Source organism: Ruditapes philippinarum, unplaced genomic scaffold (assembly GCF_026571515.1).
Source record: "Ruditapes philippinarum isolate M1 unplaced genomic scaffold, ASM2657151v2 ctg10760_1_1_1_1, whole genome shotgun sequence".
Lineage (NCBI taxonomy): Eukaryota > Metazoa > Mollusca > Bivalvia > Venerida > Veneridae > Ruditapes > Ruditapes philippinarum.
Window position 1 is genome coordinate 1 of NW_026857256.1, and position 18,222 is coordinate 18,222.

The 18,222-nt window shown below is 31.9% G+C and overlaps 2 protein-coding genes across 2 annotated transcripts; one reads left to right on the forward strand and one right to left on the reverse strand.

Moving 5' to 3' along the window:
• The first annotated feature begins 5,610 nt into the window (after positions 1-5,610).
• LOC132749201 (snurportin-1-like) lies at positions 5,611-7,057 on the forward strand. Its single transcript, XM_060738918.1, has 3 exons — positions 5,611-5,686; positions 6,110-6,187; positions 6,845-7,057. Exons 1-3 carry the CDS (start codon positions 5,612-5,614, stop codon positions 6,986-6,988), a joined length of 297 nt encoding a protein of 98 aa, XP_060594901.1. The 5' UTR covers position 5,611; the 3' UTR covers positions 6,989-7,057.
• Positions 7,058-12,774: 5,717 nt separating this feature from the next.
• LOC132749204 (uncharacterized) lies at positions 12,775-14,613 on the reverse strand. Its single transcript, XM_060738920.1, has 2 exons — positions 14,164-14,613; positions 12,775-13,872 (listed from the first exon to the last, which is right to left on the reverse strand). The coding sequence occupies exons 1-2, from the start codon at positions 14,611-14,613 to the stop codon at positions 12,775-12,777; spliced, it is 1,548 nt and encodes a 515-aa protein (XP_060594903.1).
• Between the last annotated feature and the right edge of the window lie 3,609 nt (positions 14,614-18,222).

The following is an 18,222-nucleotide window of genomic DNA, read 5'->3' on the forward strand; positions in this document are numbered from 1 at the left end:
AAAAAGGGAGGACAAATTTACTTTCGAAAAAATAGGAGGTATTCGGATAATGCATTTCGAATAATACGCTCGTTTTTTATATTGATTTATAAAGAGATAAAAACAGGACCGCCTATATACTTCGGATAATGCCGGGTATTCGAATTAAGGGTTGTCGAATAACCGGGGTCGGACTGTATTTAAAAAAATGTATGTTTTCTTGCTATGATTTCTCATTGACCTATGAAAAGTAAATTTACTGTTCAGCCTTGCACTTCAGGGGTGGGGGGGGGGGCGGGCTGGGGCATTTATGGCAGGGGAAGGAAGTGGAGTGCTTTGTCTAATAGAAGCAGATTGTTTTTTTCTTTACAGTTTGATGGTTGTCTGTTCTACCACAAGCAAGCCCACTACACATTTGGTGCATCTCCTTTAGTTGTTTGGCTAAAAACCGTACATGGTCGGAGAACTGCTTGGCAATTGAAATTCCAGATTGTATGTTGCAAACAGAAAACCGGCTAATTATTCTACTTATGCTGCGCACATGCAAAACAGGTGAAGGACAGGAAAGAGCACTTTGCGAAGGAGCTTGAGGAAAAAAAGCGCATAGGAAACAGAAACGTGGACAAGATCGATCAAAAACAATTTAAGATGGATGTAAGTCAAGAATGTGATGTTTCTGATACTAGTATTAGTAATGAGGGAAATATCTCAAAATCTAGCGTGAATGACAGTAATGTTAGTGAAGATATGGAACATCAGGGTGTTGCCAATAGTAACAATGTAACATGAATATTGCAGTTTCATTATATGAGGCTATGCAAAAAATTTGTGCTTAAAGTTTTTTTTTTGTTGTTTTTTTTAACCATGAAAACTGGAGCTGCACCTGTATTTCTTTTACTGTTGAACAGTTTAATACAACATTTTAGTTGAATTTTTCCCCCTTGGTAGAGTTGGATAATTTTCATTTTAAATGCACCAAAATAAGGAAGATCCCTGTATTCGTTATTGTTTAAAAAAGAGACTGTTAAAAGAAAATATTTTTTTTATTATAGAAAGACCCCTTTTGGTTTTGATCAGTAACCCCGCATTAAATGAAACAGGCTTTTTTTTCAGATCTGATGGTAAGATAATATTTATTTTTCTATTTGTTTTCTGTTTTTTGTTTTGTTTGACTTCTAAACCTTTAGTGCTATCAGCAATTAAGACTTGCCAATGACATCTGTAAGAATGTCAAGTTTTAATGACTGTCTTCATATTTTTCAATGTTGATAAATAAATGTTTACAAAATGGAAATGTATTTTACAAGATATAAGAATGTGTATTGAATAAGTCAGTTTATGAATTATTAAAAGAAAAACAACATTTACTAATAAGCTATTTACCTAATATAATGAAGACCATAAAACATTTTAACTAACATTATAACAAATCTGAAAGTAAAATACATTTCATGCTAGTAGCTTAGGCGTGAATAAAAGCAGCAAATTTTAAGACAAATATGCAATAAAACAACAAAACAATATGCAGTGGCATGTACATATTGTAAAGGGGCGAATATAAACAGCTGACAATTTAAGTGTAGTAAGATTAAATTTTCTGTCATTGATAAATCAATGTTTAGAACAGGAAAGGTGTTTTAATGTTGATAAATCAATGTTTACAATTAAAAAAGTGTTTAAATGTTGATAAATCAAAGTTTACCACAGGAAAGGTATTTTAATCTTGTTAAATGAATGTTTAAAGAAGGGAAAGTGTTTGAGTGTTGATAAATTAATGTTTACAACAGAAAGGTGTTAAAATGTTGATAAATCAATGTTTACAACAGAAAGGTTATTATAATGTTGATAATCCATGTTTACACAGGACAGATGTTAATGTTACTTTCAAGTTGATAAATCAAAGTTAACAACAGGGAAGGAAGGGCACAAACACTGTTGAGTAACAGTTGCAGATTTAACTTTTGTTTTTGTTTTTACTTGTTTTATTGCCATTTATTTTTGATCAATAAAATATGAAAACAATATTGCAGTGTTCTATAAACCCTTCTCTATTGTTACATCAAAATTTCTTTTAACATCTACCCACTTTTTTCTCCACTCTGTTGCACATTTATTGATAGAACAGTATTTGGATTCTGATCCGTCTTTTGCCCTCCGGACAACCTAAATATTTTTCATGTCAATTTATCATACTCAAGGTATATAGCTTATATACATGTACACACTCACTTTAGATGAGAGCTTAATTATGCTCCCCGAAAAATTTCGGGGGAGCATATAGTCGCCGCCTTGTCCGTCCGTTTGTCTTTCCATCCGTCCCCTTTTCTTGTCCGGGACATAACTTTGAAACAACAAGAGGTATCAACATGAAACTTTGTAGGTAGATAGATCTCATTGAGTAGGTTTTCAGTGCACAAGAACAGTAACTGTAACACTTTTGGAGTTATTCCCCTTTGTTCATTTTTACACTTTGAACTTTGTCCGGGACATTACTCTAAAATTATAAGAGATATCAACATGAAACTTTGTAGATAGATAGGTCTCATTGGGTGGAAGTGCAGTGCTTAAGAATCATTACTCTGCCTTACCTTATTTTAAAGTTATTGCCCTTTGTTTATTTTTACTTTTTGACTTTCGTCCGTGACATAACTTTAAAACTATTAGATATATCAACATGAAACTTTGTAGGTAGCTAGATATAAATGGATAGAACTGCAATGCTTTAAGAACCTAAACAAAGCCCTGGTCTAAATTTTGGAGTTATTGCCCTTTGTTCATTTTTTTAACACTTTGAAATTTTTACCTGGGACCATAACTCTGATATCATCAGGAAACTTTATAGATAGATAGATTTCATTGAATAGAAGTGCAGTGCAAAAAAACATAACTCCGCCTTGCCTAATTTTGGAGATTTTGCCCTTTGTTCATTTTTTATACTTTCCTGTGTCCAGAACCCTCTTGGGGAGCATCACCCGGTTCAACCGGTTCTTGTTTGAATTTGTTGAAATTGAACTTTGACCACCCATAAAGAGAAATGAATGATACACGGGTCAAACTTTTATACCTGTGAGTTTAAAAGCAGATTCTATATGTTGGACCTTCTTAGTAAATGTCATAGTTACAGATAAGGTCAAGGATCAGATTTATGTATGTTCTTCAACTTTTTTTAGTAAATTTTAGGATGTTTATGATGGTTAGGTCAAAGTTCCATCATTCTTAAGATAACTCACAGAATTTTCATGTCATTGGCAATCATTTTAAAGGTCAAGGTTAACTTGAAGGTCTAAAGTTTGTGCTATGATATTTTGTGTCTGACTGGATATCGAAACAAGTCAAATTTATATTGCATTGATGCAAGAGGTAGAGGTGTCATGGGAAGCAATGCCATGCCTGTTTGGGAGTCAAAGACATACCCATGATCCATTGGTCAGCAGTCAAACACCTTTGCCGCTGAGCAATCCAAGTCCTTTTTGCTTGTATTTGAAAGTCGATTTATGAAAACTATTTTCTATACAGCTGATGGAATCTAAATGGGTTCCAGGAATACCCAGAGATTTTGAAACAGATTGGTGTACAGTAACATGTCCTGTCAGGGAAAAAGATGTGCTAGTCATGGTATAGATGTAAGCCAATATTTACTATAGTTTATTGTAAGATACATTTTTGGTTCTATTCAGATACATAATAATACATTGTTATTATACATGCTCATGCATAAAATAATGAATTCCAGTAAACTTGGAAACTTGATAATGACTTAAAAAGGAAGTGAGGCTATACTTTACATATTAGGGCACATATGGTAGTTCTAATGAGAAAAGTTGAAATGAGAATTATTTTAAACCTTTATTTATTACACAATGTAATAAAAGGAAATAAGCATGAATTAAATGATGTAAGGCAGAAAATTTGGGAAAAGCAGAGGTCCTGTAAGAGCAGTGAAAAAAATAATATAAAAGGTGAAAATGGCAGCCTAAACCTTTGAGTTTTGTTTTTTATGACAAGGTTTTAAAGTTTAAATTATAAAAAGTTTTTGTTACTGAAGCAAAATTGAAATTTTAAATTGTTTTTGTTACTGAAGCAGAATGATGTACAATTTTAAGTATGAAACATGGTAACTATTTACAGGGAGAGACGAAGTCATTTAGTAAGAAAGGTTTTAAGATACCTGGCTATTTCTTGTCGGTGTTGCCAGGTGGAAATGGTACAGAGTATGGATTTGGTCCTACAGGTATGCTTAAACTGTAACAAAATAGTCCATAATGGACATGTCCTGCCATGAAGTTGAAATAATCCATAGTAAGTTGAAGGGATTTTACTTCTAAGGAGCACGGTTGCTGAGCAGTTTTTGTGTTGCTAGCAATTTAAAGATTACTGGCCATGCTGGTTCAAACCCTGCTGGAGCAAGCTATTATTTCTTTGAGCAAGAAACTACAATTGTTGCTTTGAACTATTTAGCTCCAAGAACAAATTTGAGTATTTCAATAAGCTTATAGCTTCCAACACAATCAAACTCAAATGAATTCATACAAACTAATTCTAAACTGTTTAAATTGAGGAGTTACCAATTTTGAGTTTGGCTTACGTACTTTACGTACTTTCATAGCATTTATATAATACAAATGGTATATATAAGTCTTTATTGCATTTACTATTTTTAGAGGAATATAATTGATTTTTTATAAGTGCATTTTTTTCATCTTAAATTAATTGTAATGTATCCTAATGAAATTTCAAAATAAATGATAATTTTACAGTTGTGACTCTACTTGATTGCTTGTTCCATGAAGAGATGATGACCTATTTTATTCTGGACTGTATTATGTGGGCATCCGATGACGTAAAAAGACTTCCGTATGTAATTTTAAAATGAGTTCTGGCTCTTTACTGTGTCAAAGACAAGTTCGTATTGCAGTTTTTTCACACACCCGTGCCGAATTTTGCGACTCCGTAAATATGATATTGCACCAGGCTGTGCATATATTTTAGAATGTGATGTCATTAGCGTTATAAACAACATAGTGCAAAGACACGCTCTAAATGTTAGTGTTATACTATAGGCACGTCATTGAAAAATGACTCTTATTTCACTTTTAAACGGTATTTCTTTTGGGTTGTGATAAATAGAATATTAAAAATTCTGTAAGTTCATTGCTGAATTTATTAGTTATTACTTGTTGAATAAAATAATATTATGCTCGCCAGAGGCTCGCATAATATAATTTTATTCAACTCGTGCAATAAATTCAGTATTGAACTTAAACTCATTTAATATCCTCTATTTACATTAAAAGAGAGACTAATATTAATTTATAATCCATTGTCTTCAAAAATAATCTTTTTGTTTGTCATGATCACAACAGCAAATAACATTTGGGCTTCAGTGATCATAGGCCACTGTTGATAAAATACTAGAAACTCAAGGTCGCTCTTTAGATTTCTTTTATAGATTTGCTGCTGCAGGCTACTGTGTACTGTCATGAAATGCCATATAAAGAATGTATATATTTTAACAGTGTGTGACGGATATTAAAGGTCAATGTATTTTATAGCTGTAAAGTTGAAATGCATATGTGCATATCAATTGCAAGAGACTCAAATGTTGTTATTTTGTTTTTTCCCTTATCAGTATATGGACAGAATGAAGTTTGTGAAAAGAGAAATTTCAAAAAGACCAGAATTTAAAAATATAACAGACCTTAATATGGTAGGTATAAGTATAAAAGCTACGTAAAGATAACATTTCTCAGAACCATTGTAAACACTAGAAAATCCAGGAATAATATTTTAGTAAAGATCATCCTTTGTCTATGATTATTTGGTTTTTCAACTTTAAGATTGCAGACTTAAGAAGTTTCATACATGTACATTGTATTTTATCCAATTTTAATTATATGTATATGATAACAATTTTTCTGTTACTCCTTACTTGGATCAGTACAGTACAGTACAGAGCCATAACGGATGCTATACCAGGACTGGTTGGTCTGATAACTCTAGAAAAGAAATAATAAACGTGTATGTTGTGTTGGTTTTTTGTTTGTTTAAAATGTGATTTTATAGGGTAAAATTTCACTACATCATGTTTTCAATATACCCTTAAAACATAAATTTTGGATTTTTTTTTCAGTATAAGTTTGTGCCACTGTATCAGTATGATTGTTCATTAGAAGGTATTGATTTGTGCATGAGGCAGACAACATTTGAGGTAATGATTTTCTATGCATTGAGCTTAGATATTTGGTATGAAACAGAATAGCAGATCACTACCAAGTTGCATAGTAATCTATAGGAAAACCTTTAGAAATTTTATTTTCCTTCAACCAAGATATTGGGTTTTACAAGATGTAGTTTTTTTCAATCATCTAAAATGGCCCAATCCAGTCCAGGGTTCACTTTATTATACATAGTTATGTAGGAAGAACCTCAAGAAATCGTCTTCTCCTTAACTGCAAGGCTTAAAGCTTGGATATTTTGTGTCAAGGATTTTAATTGTAAACCACTAGTAAGTGTTATCAAATCATGAAACTCGGGTCAAAATTAACTGTTGAGAGGATCACTTGACTTTACAAAGATTTGTCAAAGTTTATCGCTTAAGAGCTTTAATAGGTAGTCAAATTCTGTTACAAACTTTGAATTGCATTTGAAGAAAAATATTATAAATCAAACAAGTCTTAACAGTTTATATGAAAATGATTGAGAAAGATTTTCTTTTTGCATAAAATATACCGGAAAAATCCAAAATGGTGGCCTGGGAAGGAAATGCATGCAATGTTTACAACATTTATTGTTTAAATTGGAAGTCTGAAATTTTCATAGTTATTGCAATATAATTTTGTAATTTAATTGTCATTTTCTGTTGTAGATTGATGGACTCTTATTCTTTAAGAAGGATATCAAGTACAGGTCAGAAAGCACGTCGGATATACTGTGGATAAAGCCGTATATTTTACCAGACGTCTTTGAAGGCATAGCAAGTACCAAAAAGACTTATGGCAGAAAAGCCTGACACATACACCGATTTTAAAACATTCATTGACGATGTTGAACATGGTAGAATTAAAAGTAAAAAAATTAAAACCAAAAATCCAAAGACTTTAATCTGAAATGTTAAACTAAATTTACCTCCACCAGTAGAGCCTGCAGCAAGGGAGGTAAGAAAAATAAGAAGAAAGCAGACACAGTCCCAGGGTCAAAGGTAAAGACAAGGAGCAAACAAAATCGGCCAGTATACAGGGAAGGTCGGCTGTAAAAGGAAGTGGAGGTAAACAGAACAGCAGTTATTCACAGCTACTAGCTGGAGGTCATGGTCAGGCAATTTATGGTAAAGGAAAGTTCACAGGGCATAGTTACTATGGTGACGAGAGAGACTATTACTATCAGACCCAGGTTATGGATCAGACATGAGGGCTAGAAGAGGGCAAGGAATGGCTGAGATGGAATCAGCTGTTCCATATAACAGCAGACGACAGTTAAATAATAAAGGTCGTCAGTACCATTTGTTTTGAATAAATTGTGTCAGTACCAAATAGCTTTGGATGATTGGCATCAGTATCATTTGTTTTGAATAAATAGAATCAATACGAAATCATTTTGGATAATTGCATCAGTACCATTTGTTTTGAATTATTGGTGTCATTACCAAATCTTTCTGAATAATTGGCATCAGTACCGTTTGTTTGAATAATAAGCATCAGTACCAACTGTATGTGAGTTATTGGCATCATTACCATTTGTTTTTGTATAATGGTAGTCGGTACCAATTTGTTTTTGTTCAATTTTAATCAGCACTTTTGTTTTGAATAATTATGGGCAATAATAATGGTTTTCAGTACCATTTCTTTAAGCAACTGTCATTACAATTTCTTTTAAATAACTGTTAATATCACAATTTGTTTTGAATAAAAGTTGTCTTTATTGTTTGTTTTGAATAATGTTAATCAGTACCATTTGTTTTTGAATAATACATGTTCTTTATTGGTTAGTCACGCAAGTGTTCATATTTCAGATGTTGTGTTCATCTTTTGTTTTAAACAATCGGGATTGAAACTATTTGTTTAACAATTCAGGTGACAGCCATTTGTTTTGAATAATTGAGTTGTCAACTTTTGATTTGAACAATTTGGGTAACAACCATTTGTTTAAAACAATTTAGTTGACAACCATTTCTTTTGAACAATTGTGGTCACAGCCATTTATTGTTAGCCCCATTTCTTTTAACATAAATTTGGCACTACTACTCGTTTTGAATAAACATGGGAAGTACCATTTGTTTTCATTAAAGGTTGCTTAAAGGCAAGCAGTATGGTTTGCCTCAGGTGGTAAAATATGCTTCAAGAAATATAGCATTGTCAAATATTGATGAATGTAAAGCCAAAGAAGGTATTTTTGTTTGCAAAATGTTTATATAAGACATTACTGAGTGCATAATTAAAAGGCGTTTAAAACGATAAATCATGCATTATATACCTTGTTACATATTTCTATTCTAACATGGTAAAATCTATTCTAACATGGTAAAAAAGAGAATTGTTTCTATGTCGAATTAAATTTAGCAGAGACGTAATTTTGCTGGTGTAATTTGGTTTATTTTATTATTATTGTCATATCTGACGTCATTTGATGTGTAAGCATTAATTTTTCATGCTTTGCATATATCGTGTAATGAAACATTTTATTGCCCTATCGATTTGATACGCGGAATAGTGTGAAGCGTGTTAGAATGTTCTAGTCTGTAGGTCGATGAAAATAGTACAATAAATCTGAAATGAAAGGTCATTCATTGTTCAAACAGAATGTGTTCAGTTTGTTTTATTCCATTTTTTATCATTCTTTATATCTTTTATAAGCTTTGTAAGTCAAGTGTAAGTTGGAAATTTTCTTTATCTTGTTGAATTTGTCTGTATGTGGAACGTTTTTATATGACAATACAATAAATTGAATATTGATTTCACCAAAATATGATAAATTTGATTTATTTGTTAAACATGTGTAATATGGTAAACGTAAACTGTTAAACATGATGTGTATGATAAACATTATGTAACATAAACTGTACATGATACACATAATATATTTAATGAATATAATAAAGATGATGTGTAAAACGCTATGTGTATGATAACTATAATAAACATAGCATATCTGATAAACAAATTGCATTTGATAAAGATGAATATGATAAATATAATGTGTCTCTTTATGATGAACAGGATTGTAGTATGTGTATTTTAAACATGAAGAGTATGATAAAAGCTTAAATTTATACTTGATAACATTTACTGTTTATGTTCAAATAAACATCATGAAGAAAACAACATTTGTTTTTGTTTAGAAGCACAATGTTTTGCCTTCTATCAAAAAAGAAGGGGATATGATAACTGGTTTAAAATATCAATGGAAAATCGCTCTGATATATATAATCAAATACAATCTGAGAGTATTAGACACCAAGGCGGGAAGGAAATAACCTAGTATATAAATTGAGTAGTAGAGTAACAGTTGATGTAAACAATCAAAAGGAAGTAACGTGATATTAGATTAACCCAATCAAATGGAAGAAACTTTTGATAGGAAAATTTCAGTAATCGGAAAGCACCTCAATTAAAGAAATGTTACTCTTGATATTATATGTCAGTCAGCGGGAAGTAAATATTTCTTTCTGAATATTTGTAAATTGTAAAACTACGTCAGACACAATTGACATTACGCCGCCTGCCAATCAAGCTGACAGGGGTCACAGAGATAAGCCAATCAGCGATCGTTAACAGTTTCGCGAATTCGATCATTTTCCTTAGTCTAAGACAATGATGCAGAAGTAATTAAGATTAAAATTATTTTAATTTTCTGTCAATTTAAAGCTTTTAATCGGTATATTAACTAAGTTATAGAATATACTGACATATTGTCAGATCGAGTAAGTTCGTTTATTATACAAAAATTCAATTAATTTCTACATAATTATGGAAATAATAAGTTTTATAGCAGGTAGAAATCATTTTTCCTGGCTATAACACGATGCATTAAAAAAGGTTTAAACAAATCCACTTTTTCATTACCATTCTGTCTATTCATAATCACATTATATATAATAAGGTCCCAGAATATTCAGGGGATATGACATTTTTTCGTATAATTTTTATAATATATAGCGTCAATTAAACACAGCCGTAAAAATGCAAGTGTAATGAGTAAATACAACAAGAGCCACCGCCTGGCGGGGGCAACGCTCGATTTTTTAATTTTTCTAAAAGCAAACAAAGAAACGTTTGAACAAATCTTAACGTTTCCTTTTTAGCTCGACTATTCGAAGAATATGAAGAGCTATTGCAATCGCATCGGCGTCCGCGTCTGCGTTGGTTAAAGTTTTTTGTAAAGTCAATATCTCAATTATTGCTTGAGATATTCAATTGAAACTCACAATACTTATTTGTAGTAACAATGTACATCAGATTGACAAGTTGGATAACTCTGACTACAATATTTACAGAATTATGCCCTCTTTTAACTTAGAAATTTTGGTTGAAGTTTTTTTGTAATGTCAAATATCTCAATTATTGCTTGAGATTTTCAATTTAAATTTACAATATGATTAACAAGATCAACAAGGAAAGGCGGCGTTCAATGAACGCAACCCCCATATGCCCCAGCAACAAGAACCAGTGGCAAGGAGCCAAGGCGGACCCAAAACAAAAACAGGACAGGGCAGAGCACAGACAGGATAATCACTAAATAATAAATAATTTGTGTAACTGATTAGGAATTCAAAGAAAACAAATAAATGATTGAAAAATAGGCCCACAAAGGGGACAGGAGACCGGGGGAAGGGGGGGGGGGTTTAATAAAAGAAATAAAAACTAGAGGTAATGGGGAAGATACTTACCGTAGACGAGAAAACAACAAGGGACACAAGCAAAAGTGTCACCAAAACAGTATGAAACAACATAGACATAAATATGAGGAACACAGAGGGGCGCCGCCTTGGAACGGTCAGCAGCATAAATAATGACTGCTGGGAGTTTAAACCGGTTAATGGGCACCAAACCTCGCTCTTAGCCCCACCATGTTCCTATAAACGAGACAGTGTAAATAAAATGAATCCCCGCCAAGTGAAATTTTAAACAGTTGTCATGGTTACAAAAGGTTAAATAAAGTAAAACACTAAAAATGATCATGTAGAAACATATAAAAGTAAACCCAATGACCACAACACAACAAAAAGTACTCAAATTCCTAAAGGAAGACAGAGCAACAAGAAAATCACCTACAAGGGCCCGACGAAGCAAGACAGAAGACGAACATTAAGACAATTCAGTTCCAAAGGGCTTTACGAACTATCCATCATAGAGTCTCCCACTTGGTCCGTCAGATGTAATCAAAAGAGGAAAGCGTAGTGTCCAACTGTGAAAGGGTTGAACACTAAACATGCAGTATGTCTTAAAATAGTAGGGTCATAACCTCTTTTAATAAAACGTTTAATGATTTTAGTAAAAGCAGCAGAAAAATTACCATGACCCAAAATCTTACGAAGTTTGTACATCACATCGCCATAAAAAAACAGGCTGGCTAATCCCTTGTCGCAGAAGAGTTTTTAAATCAAAAACTTTTTTTATATAACAATGCACATCAGTTTGCAAAGTTGAATAACTCTGCCTGCAATATTTACAGAAGTATGCCCCTTTGAAACTTAGAAAATTTGGGTAAAGGTTAAAGGTTTTAAGAATTATCAAAGGTATTTACTTGAAACTTTACACATGTACTTATAGGGTCATAATTGAAGGTCACATCTCAAGATCCATTACTCTGCCATGTATTTTGACTGAATTATGCTTCCTTTTGTGTCACTTATATAATTATATTATTTTGTTTTGCTACTTCAATTTCAACATTTTATGATCATAACATAATCATATACTTTCTACATATTGTATCATAGTTTTGGAACCTTTCTGTTGAAAATATGTCAGAGTTAAATCGTATACATATACATGCACAGTGCGTTAACTGGAGTGCAGGTATTAGTTACCCGCACTCCAGAGCATGCTAATTGATTGGCTCATTTTTGCTGGGGTTAACTTATTGTGACGACAGAGAACGGGAAAGCGACAGCAATATCATATTCAGATGCTCGTTTATTTGTTACTTTTTGGGATTTCATATTGTGACAATTTTGTAAGATATAATGATATTTTGTCAGTTTAAGATCCTCATTAAAGTCAACAAGAAATAACATGATATTTGCAAAACTTTTCAAGTGTCATTTATATATTAACGCAGATACTTATTACGTTTTCAAAATGCCATAATACATTTATACAGTGAATAATACTTTTCAATAAAACCATAAAAAACATCAAAATTTTGTATATTCAAAACTTATATAATGTAAATTCATTGGTAACATTAGTGGTATAACAGGTTTGAGAAAACATCGGTACCATATTTTATTGACTGGGTCACGTGAATCAGTGGGCGGAGCAATCCCTTCTCTGGCGTAATGTCAATTCGAAAATAATGCATCCTTTCACTAATATCTTTACCGTATTCGGAAATATCCGTAACAGAACCGTCAAAGATATATATTATCATTTTCTTAAATTTCTTAAATTATTCCATACAAGGTATTTTAATTATTTGATGTGAGACAAAATAATTTAATAATTTCTTGATTGGATATAAACAATTTGAATTACAAAAATAAATATTTCTAATTTGAGAATTTAATTTTTAAATATTTTTCACTTTAGTCTTTTATTTACTACATATAATTCAGATATAAAACGATAAGATATAGTGTTACATGTATTCCAATGTTAAATCATACACTTTAATGCTACCAGCATGCTGACTCACATACAGTCTGTTATTTTTCTGGCCGTATGCCACACCCACTGGTCCATTTATTCCTTGTTCTTGTTCTTTATCCAGCAGTATTTTCATCTTGGATAGGTCAGGGGATAATTGATGTATATTGTCTGACAAACGTCCACATACAAACACTGCCCCAGACCTATCTATAGTCAGTTGATATGGCCCCTTCAACTGGTCATCATTGTAAATGGCCTTGACTTTCCCATCAAAGGTTAAACTTATCACACAGTTTTTCTCTAAGTCAGATACATATATAACTGTGTTGTCTGCACTGATTGTCAAGTGATGTGGATTAACAAACAGACATTTCCCATGATGATCTTTATCAAGTGTTTTCAGTACTTTACCAGACATGTCAAGTATCTTTACTGTTGCTTGTTTGTTTGTGTAAGATACTATAAGCTTGTTGTTACTATAGGCAACACCATGACAACATTTTCCTACTTTTATATCTTCAGTGTTGGTCACTGTAGTATACTTAGAGAAAGTTATAAGTCTTATTGTTCCAAGTTTAGGAAATGTGACAGCAACTTTGTTATTGTCAACTTTAGCAGCAGCCCAAGGTTCTGAAGGCAGGTCTATTATAGCCCTTGGTAAATGGTGGGGTGACAAAACCTCGATCCACAAATCTATCTCTATAATTAGGTTTGAAGATTTACAGTTACTTATCAGAAGACAGTCTTCTGATAATAAGCATAAAGATGACGTGGAGTCAATTGTGTATTGATAATCTGTGAAAAAACTAGCAGTTCTTTCTACTTTAGACTTAGGTACTTCTTGAAAAGTGAAAAATTTATCACAGTCTTGTATATCTGTTATATTCTGATCAGAAGCTGTGCATTCAACTTTGTAATAATGAATGGAATTGTTGTAACATTGTTTATCTGCATCTAATTTCAATTGTTCAATGTTTTCCTGTCCCTTCTTCATAGCAACAAACATTTGACACCTTTGATCATCATCTAGCTCCATAGATATCATAAGAAGATTATAACTCATTTCTGTAGTTTCCTCAGCAATTGTCTTTAAAATTTTCTCATCATTCTTTTTTATTATTACAATTTTTTTCTTAATTTCATTTTCCTCAACATTCAATAATTTTTCTAGTTTCCATTGATTTTCTTGTAATTTTTCAATTTTCTCTTTTTTCTCTTGTTTAAGTCTTTTCAAGGTTTCATCTATTTTCTTCTCAAAGCCTTGAATTATTTCTCTTTGATGCTTTTCAAATGCTGACAGTATTTCTTTTTTCTTTTTCATAACTTTATCTAATATCTTTTTTTCTTGTGAAACAATATCCTTCTTGTTTATGTTCACTTGCTCTTCTGTATTTTTCAAATCGTTCATTATTTCATCAATATTTTCTTTAAGTTCTTCGATTTCCTTGCTGTTTTCAATCCCGGAAACAAGAGCTGGCAAATGGCCGACCATTTTACAGTTCCCATGGTCTTGAATCTTGCACTTAGTACAGGCAAATTTCTTACAAGCTTGACAATAAAACTTGATTAATTCATCGTAATGAATAGAACATTTCTCTAGGCAGAAATCCTGTGGCATGTTATCCTTATCCTTGATAATATGAGAGACCAATAATCTTTTATGGAACTTCACACATGTTCCACACAAGTACTCGAAACACTCTTCACAAAATCCTTCAGCAGGAACATATTTTTTGTCATGTTTATCACAATGTTCACAAAACATTTCCTGAACTTCATCAGAGTCCTGTGTAACTGATGCTTTGAAGTCTTTCTCGGATTTTGCCATGATTTTAATTTTATTTTAAACACAAATTTACTACCAATACTGTCTATATATTTCTGTTTAAAATGGTTCAAATGAGAAAGGATAGATTTATCCACTGACAGATTTATTATGTTTGTTTAAACTGTGCTTAGAGACGACAGTAGTTGTGACTGGTATCTATTTGCTTTTTCTACTGATATTGGATATAAATAGCATTCGTTAAGATAAACTACAATCTGACTAAAGTTCAATTCCATATGTAGCGTAGAGTTATTTAGGAGCTGATTTTAATCAGATTGGATAAACTACTACTAGGTCACAAGGTTATAAACACATGCCAAAATATTTATACCCGATTTAACTTTGCAACATGTTTCAACTCTTTTTATTATGCCCCCGCCATATAATGGCTGGGGATATAGTGTTACCTGTTCCGTCATTCTGTCCTTCCGTCCTTCAGGCATTCTGTCATTCCGTCATCATCAGTTTCCGTTCATTATCTTATTAACGGTGGCACACATTCAACTCAAATTTGACATATGGATATGTCATGAGAAAATACAGGTAAAGTTCGAATTTGGTCATGGTTTGATGATTTTTGGCAGAGTTATGTCCCTTTTACTTTGAAAATAATATTTTCAGTTTCGCTTATTATCTCCCCAAAGGTATTACACATTCAACTCAAACTTCGACATATGGATATGTCAAAGGAATGCACAGGTAAAGTACGAATTTGGTCATGGTTCAATGATTTTTGGCAGAGTTATGCCCCTTTCACTTTAAAAATAATATGAAATATTTAGTTTTCGTTCATTATCTCCTCAACAGTATTATACATTCAACTCAAATTTGACATATGCCCAGCAAACACATGACGTTGTTTCAACGTTGCTCAGAAACAACGAGTTAATATTTCCTTACAGTGATGGAGTATAAATATCCAATCGCAACTTTTCGGCCCTTTCCGTCAGCCTTCGGATAAGGACCTCAAACACAATAGTACAAGAAAAGCATTGATGCAAAGCATCAAAGGGCGTCCAAACAGCAGGTGCAGATGAACTAGTAGATATATGATGACAAGATATTCTTATAAACTTTTCAATGGTTCATTGGGTTTTACCAGAATTGTATATCACTTTTGAATGAACGGATGAAAGACATTGTTCATTATTTATAACTTTGATCGGCATGCTAGAAATTAGAATATTACTTGTTATTTCTTTATGATCGTGGTTATTAATAGCAACGGATATACATGTATACAATCATTTATAATCCATATGTGAAACGCATGATCAACACCATACTTGTGTAATTGTCCCTTATTATGTTATTGCTATTAACGAGGACCCCCTCTTAAGGTATCTGTTCACACTAAGTAACAATATGACACTTGTTATATTACCATGTTTATCATGTTGAGCATAATTGTTTATTATACAATAAATGTAATTTCTATTTTAATAAAATAAAATACAGATTTTATGAATATTGTTTTCTTTTCTTTTTTTGTGTGTGTGTTTTATGCGCTATTTTAATACTGAGTTTTTACGTTTACTACTATTTTAAGAATTCAATTGTCATAATGATCGACGATTATAAGTCAAAGCTTAACTGGAAAAAGTCAGTAAATCATGGTTAATCTTTCAATTTATAATATTGTTTATTCTTAAACCATATACATGGACATTTGTATTTTTCTTTATCATTTTTTAAATTATCAATCAATTGAATAATTCATAAAATCTGATTTGTAACTTTGAATAATTCCTCGGAATCTTTACTAAACACGAATAACAAATTATATAAAATGTTTTAAAGTTGATAGTGTCATATTAATGCCATAAAAATGTACATTTTTTCTCAATTATTGTACATATTTATTGTTTTTATCTCATATAGATAAAATATAACATGCGATTTGTGTTGTTGGTTTTTTATTTTCGAATTGTATGTTTATGTATAATAATAATCAATCAATTCGAGAGTTGATCTGTGTTTATTAATTATTGTAACCAAACTAAGTGACAAACATTCATTTTGAAAAAAAAGCTTATTTATCTGTAAAATATTTGTTCTGTTCTGTATAACGATATCTACTCCAAAACCGGGAGAGACCGGACAATAAACGTGTGGTACTATTCGCCGGTCATTAGTAAATCCCGGGAGAGACCGGGAATTACCTAGGTGTACATCCCTCTATAAATAGATTTTCGGAATATTAAGGTCATCAACTCATCATTCTATTAACAGCTTTCGGAATAACATACCATAATAACCCACTGTGTACTACAAAATGATAAGCAAAAATACCCCGAAGAGCGCGATTTATTGACGGAAAAGGTTATTTCATTTGAAAATGTTTGCATTGCGAAATTCTCCAGTTCGCCATTCATTGTACATATCGCGACTAATTAACAATCAAGCACCCTCATACCGATCGGAATGATCGGCTTTTATTATTGGCAACTATAAAAGGCTCGAGAAGTTGCTGTCGCCCTTTCACAAAATCTCATTTCATTCCAATAGGCGCCGCGCTTCGGCGCGGACGCCAATGAATACACAGAACGTATGCGGTATTTCGGTCCAACTTACGCTAAGAAACTAAACATGTTAACAATTAGTAATTTATTGCTGGGAGTTGTTGATAAATGTATTTCCAATATTTATAGTAAAAGTCTACCTAAAATAAGTGAATTCATAGATACAAAAGCAAACAATACAATTAATATTTCTATATTTATTAATATGGTTGTAGAAACCGAAAGTACAAAAAAACAACCTGTTGACATTTAGTCGGATTTGTTTAAAGGCATATTTAATTAAAAATTGTTCTCAGACATATTTTCAATCATAAGTGTACCGAAACAGATATTACTTTCCTTTTGGATGTCAAATATATACATTCGTTTTACTATGGGGGTTATTTATGCCAAAATTACACCAAACCATTTATTGGGACATTTTTGTACATTTTGTTTTAATGTACTCATCAATTAATATTATGAAATAATTCGTCCTTAAGCTAAACTCTCACAGATTGAGAGACTAGACAGTTTTGCCTTTTTTTTCTTCTTTTTTTCTCAGAATCAGCTGATTTTGGCAGCAGTTCCTTCAGTTTTAAGCTGACACTGTGAACAAGAACCTGGGCCGTATTAATAAAGCATCTTAGTGAATAATTTCACCTTAGTGAAAAAAGACATTTTTTTGACAAGTTGAATTTAAAAAATCTAACGTGTGTACAAAATTTGTTTGAAAATAGGCAAGAAAATTTTCTAATTAATAAAAACACATAAAAAATGTTGTGGATGGTCACAGGTATTGGAAATAAGCCATGTCAAAATTTAAGAACTTTTCAAGAGGATGAAATTTTTATATCACCCAAGCACTTTGAACAATGTTGAACAACTGTTTTATTTTATAATCATTTTGTTGATGAAAAAAAATAAATTCTAAAACCATTGATTATGAAATGTGCAACTTGTCATTGTCAGCTGGAAATATAATTTGACCTACAGAGTTTCATTAATAAATATAAAAATTGGTTAAATCGTTTTGTATATTTTCTCCATGTGTGCAAATGGAAATTTTAAAACAAAGGGACGTAACTTGGTAAACTGAATCCGAACC

Excerpts from the sequence above, each read along its gene's own strand:
- LOC132749201 (XM_060738918.1), top strand. The coding sequence starts at position 5,612 with ATGGACAGAATGAAGTTTGTGAAAAGAGAAATTTCAAAAAGACCAGAA. Across the intron at positions 5,687-6,109 it reads ATATAACAGACCTTAATATG|TATAAGTTTGTGCCACTGTA; the intron begins GTAGGTATAAGT and ends TTTTTTTTTCAG. Across the intron at positions 6,188-6,844 it reads TGAGGCAGACAACATTTGAG|ATTGATGGACTCTTATTCTT; the intron begins GTAATGATTTTC and ends TTTCTGTTGTAG.
- LOC132749204 (XM_060738920.1), bottom strand. The coding sequence starts at position 14,613 with ATGGCAAAATCCGAGAAAGACTTCAAAGCATCAGTTACACAGGACTCT. Across the intron at positions 13,873-14,163 it reads TGAAAAATACAGAAGAGCAA|ACAATTGCTGAGGAAACTAC; the intron begins GTGAACATAAAC and ends AAAATTTTAAAG.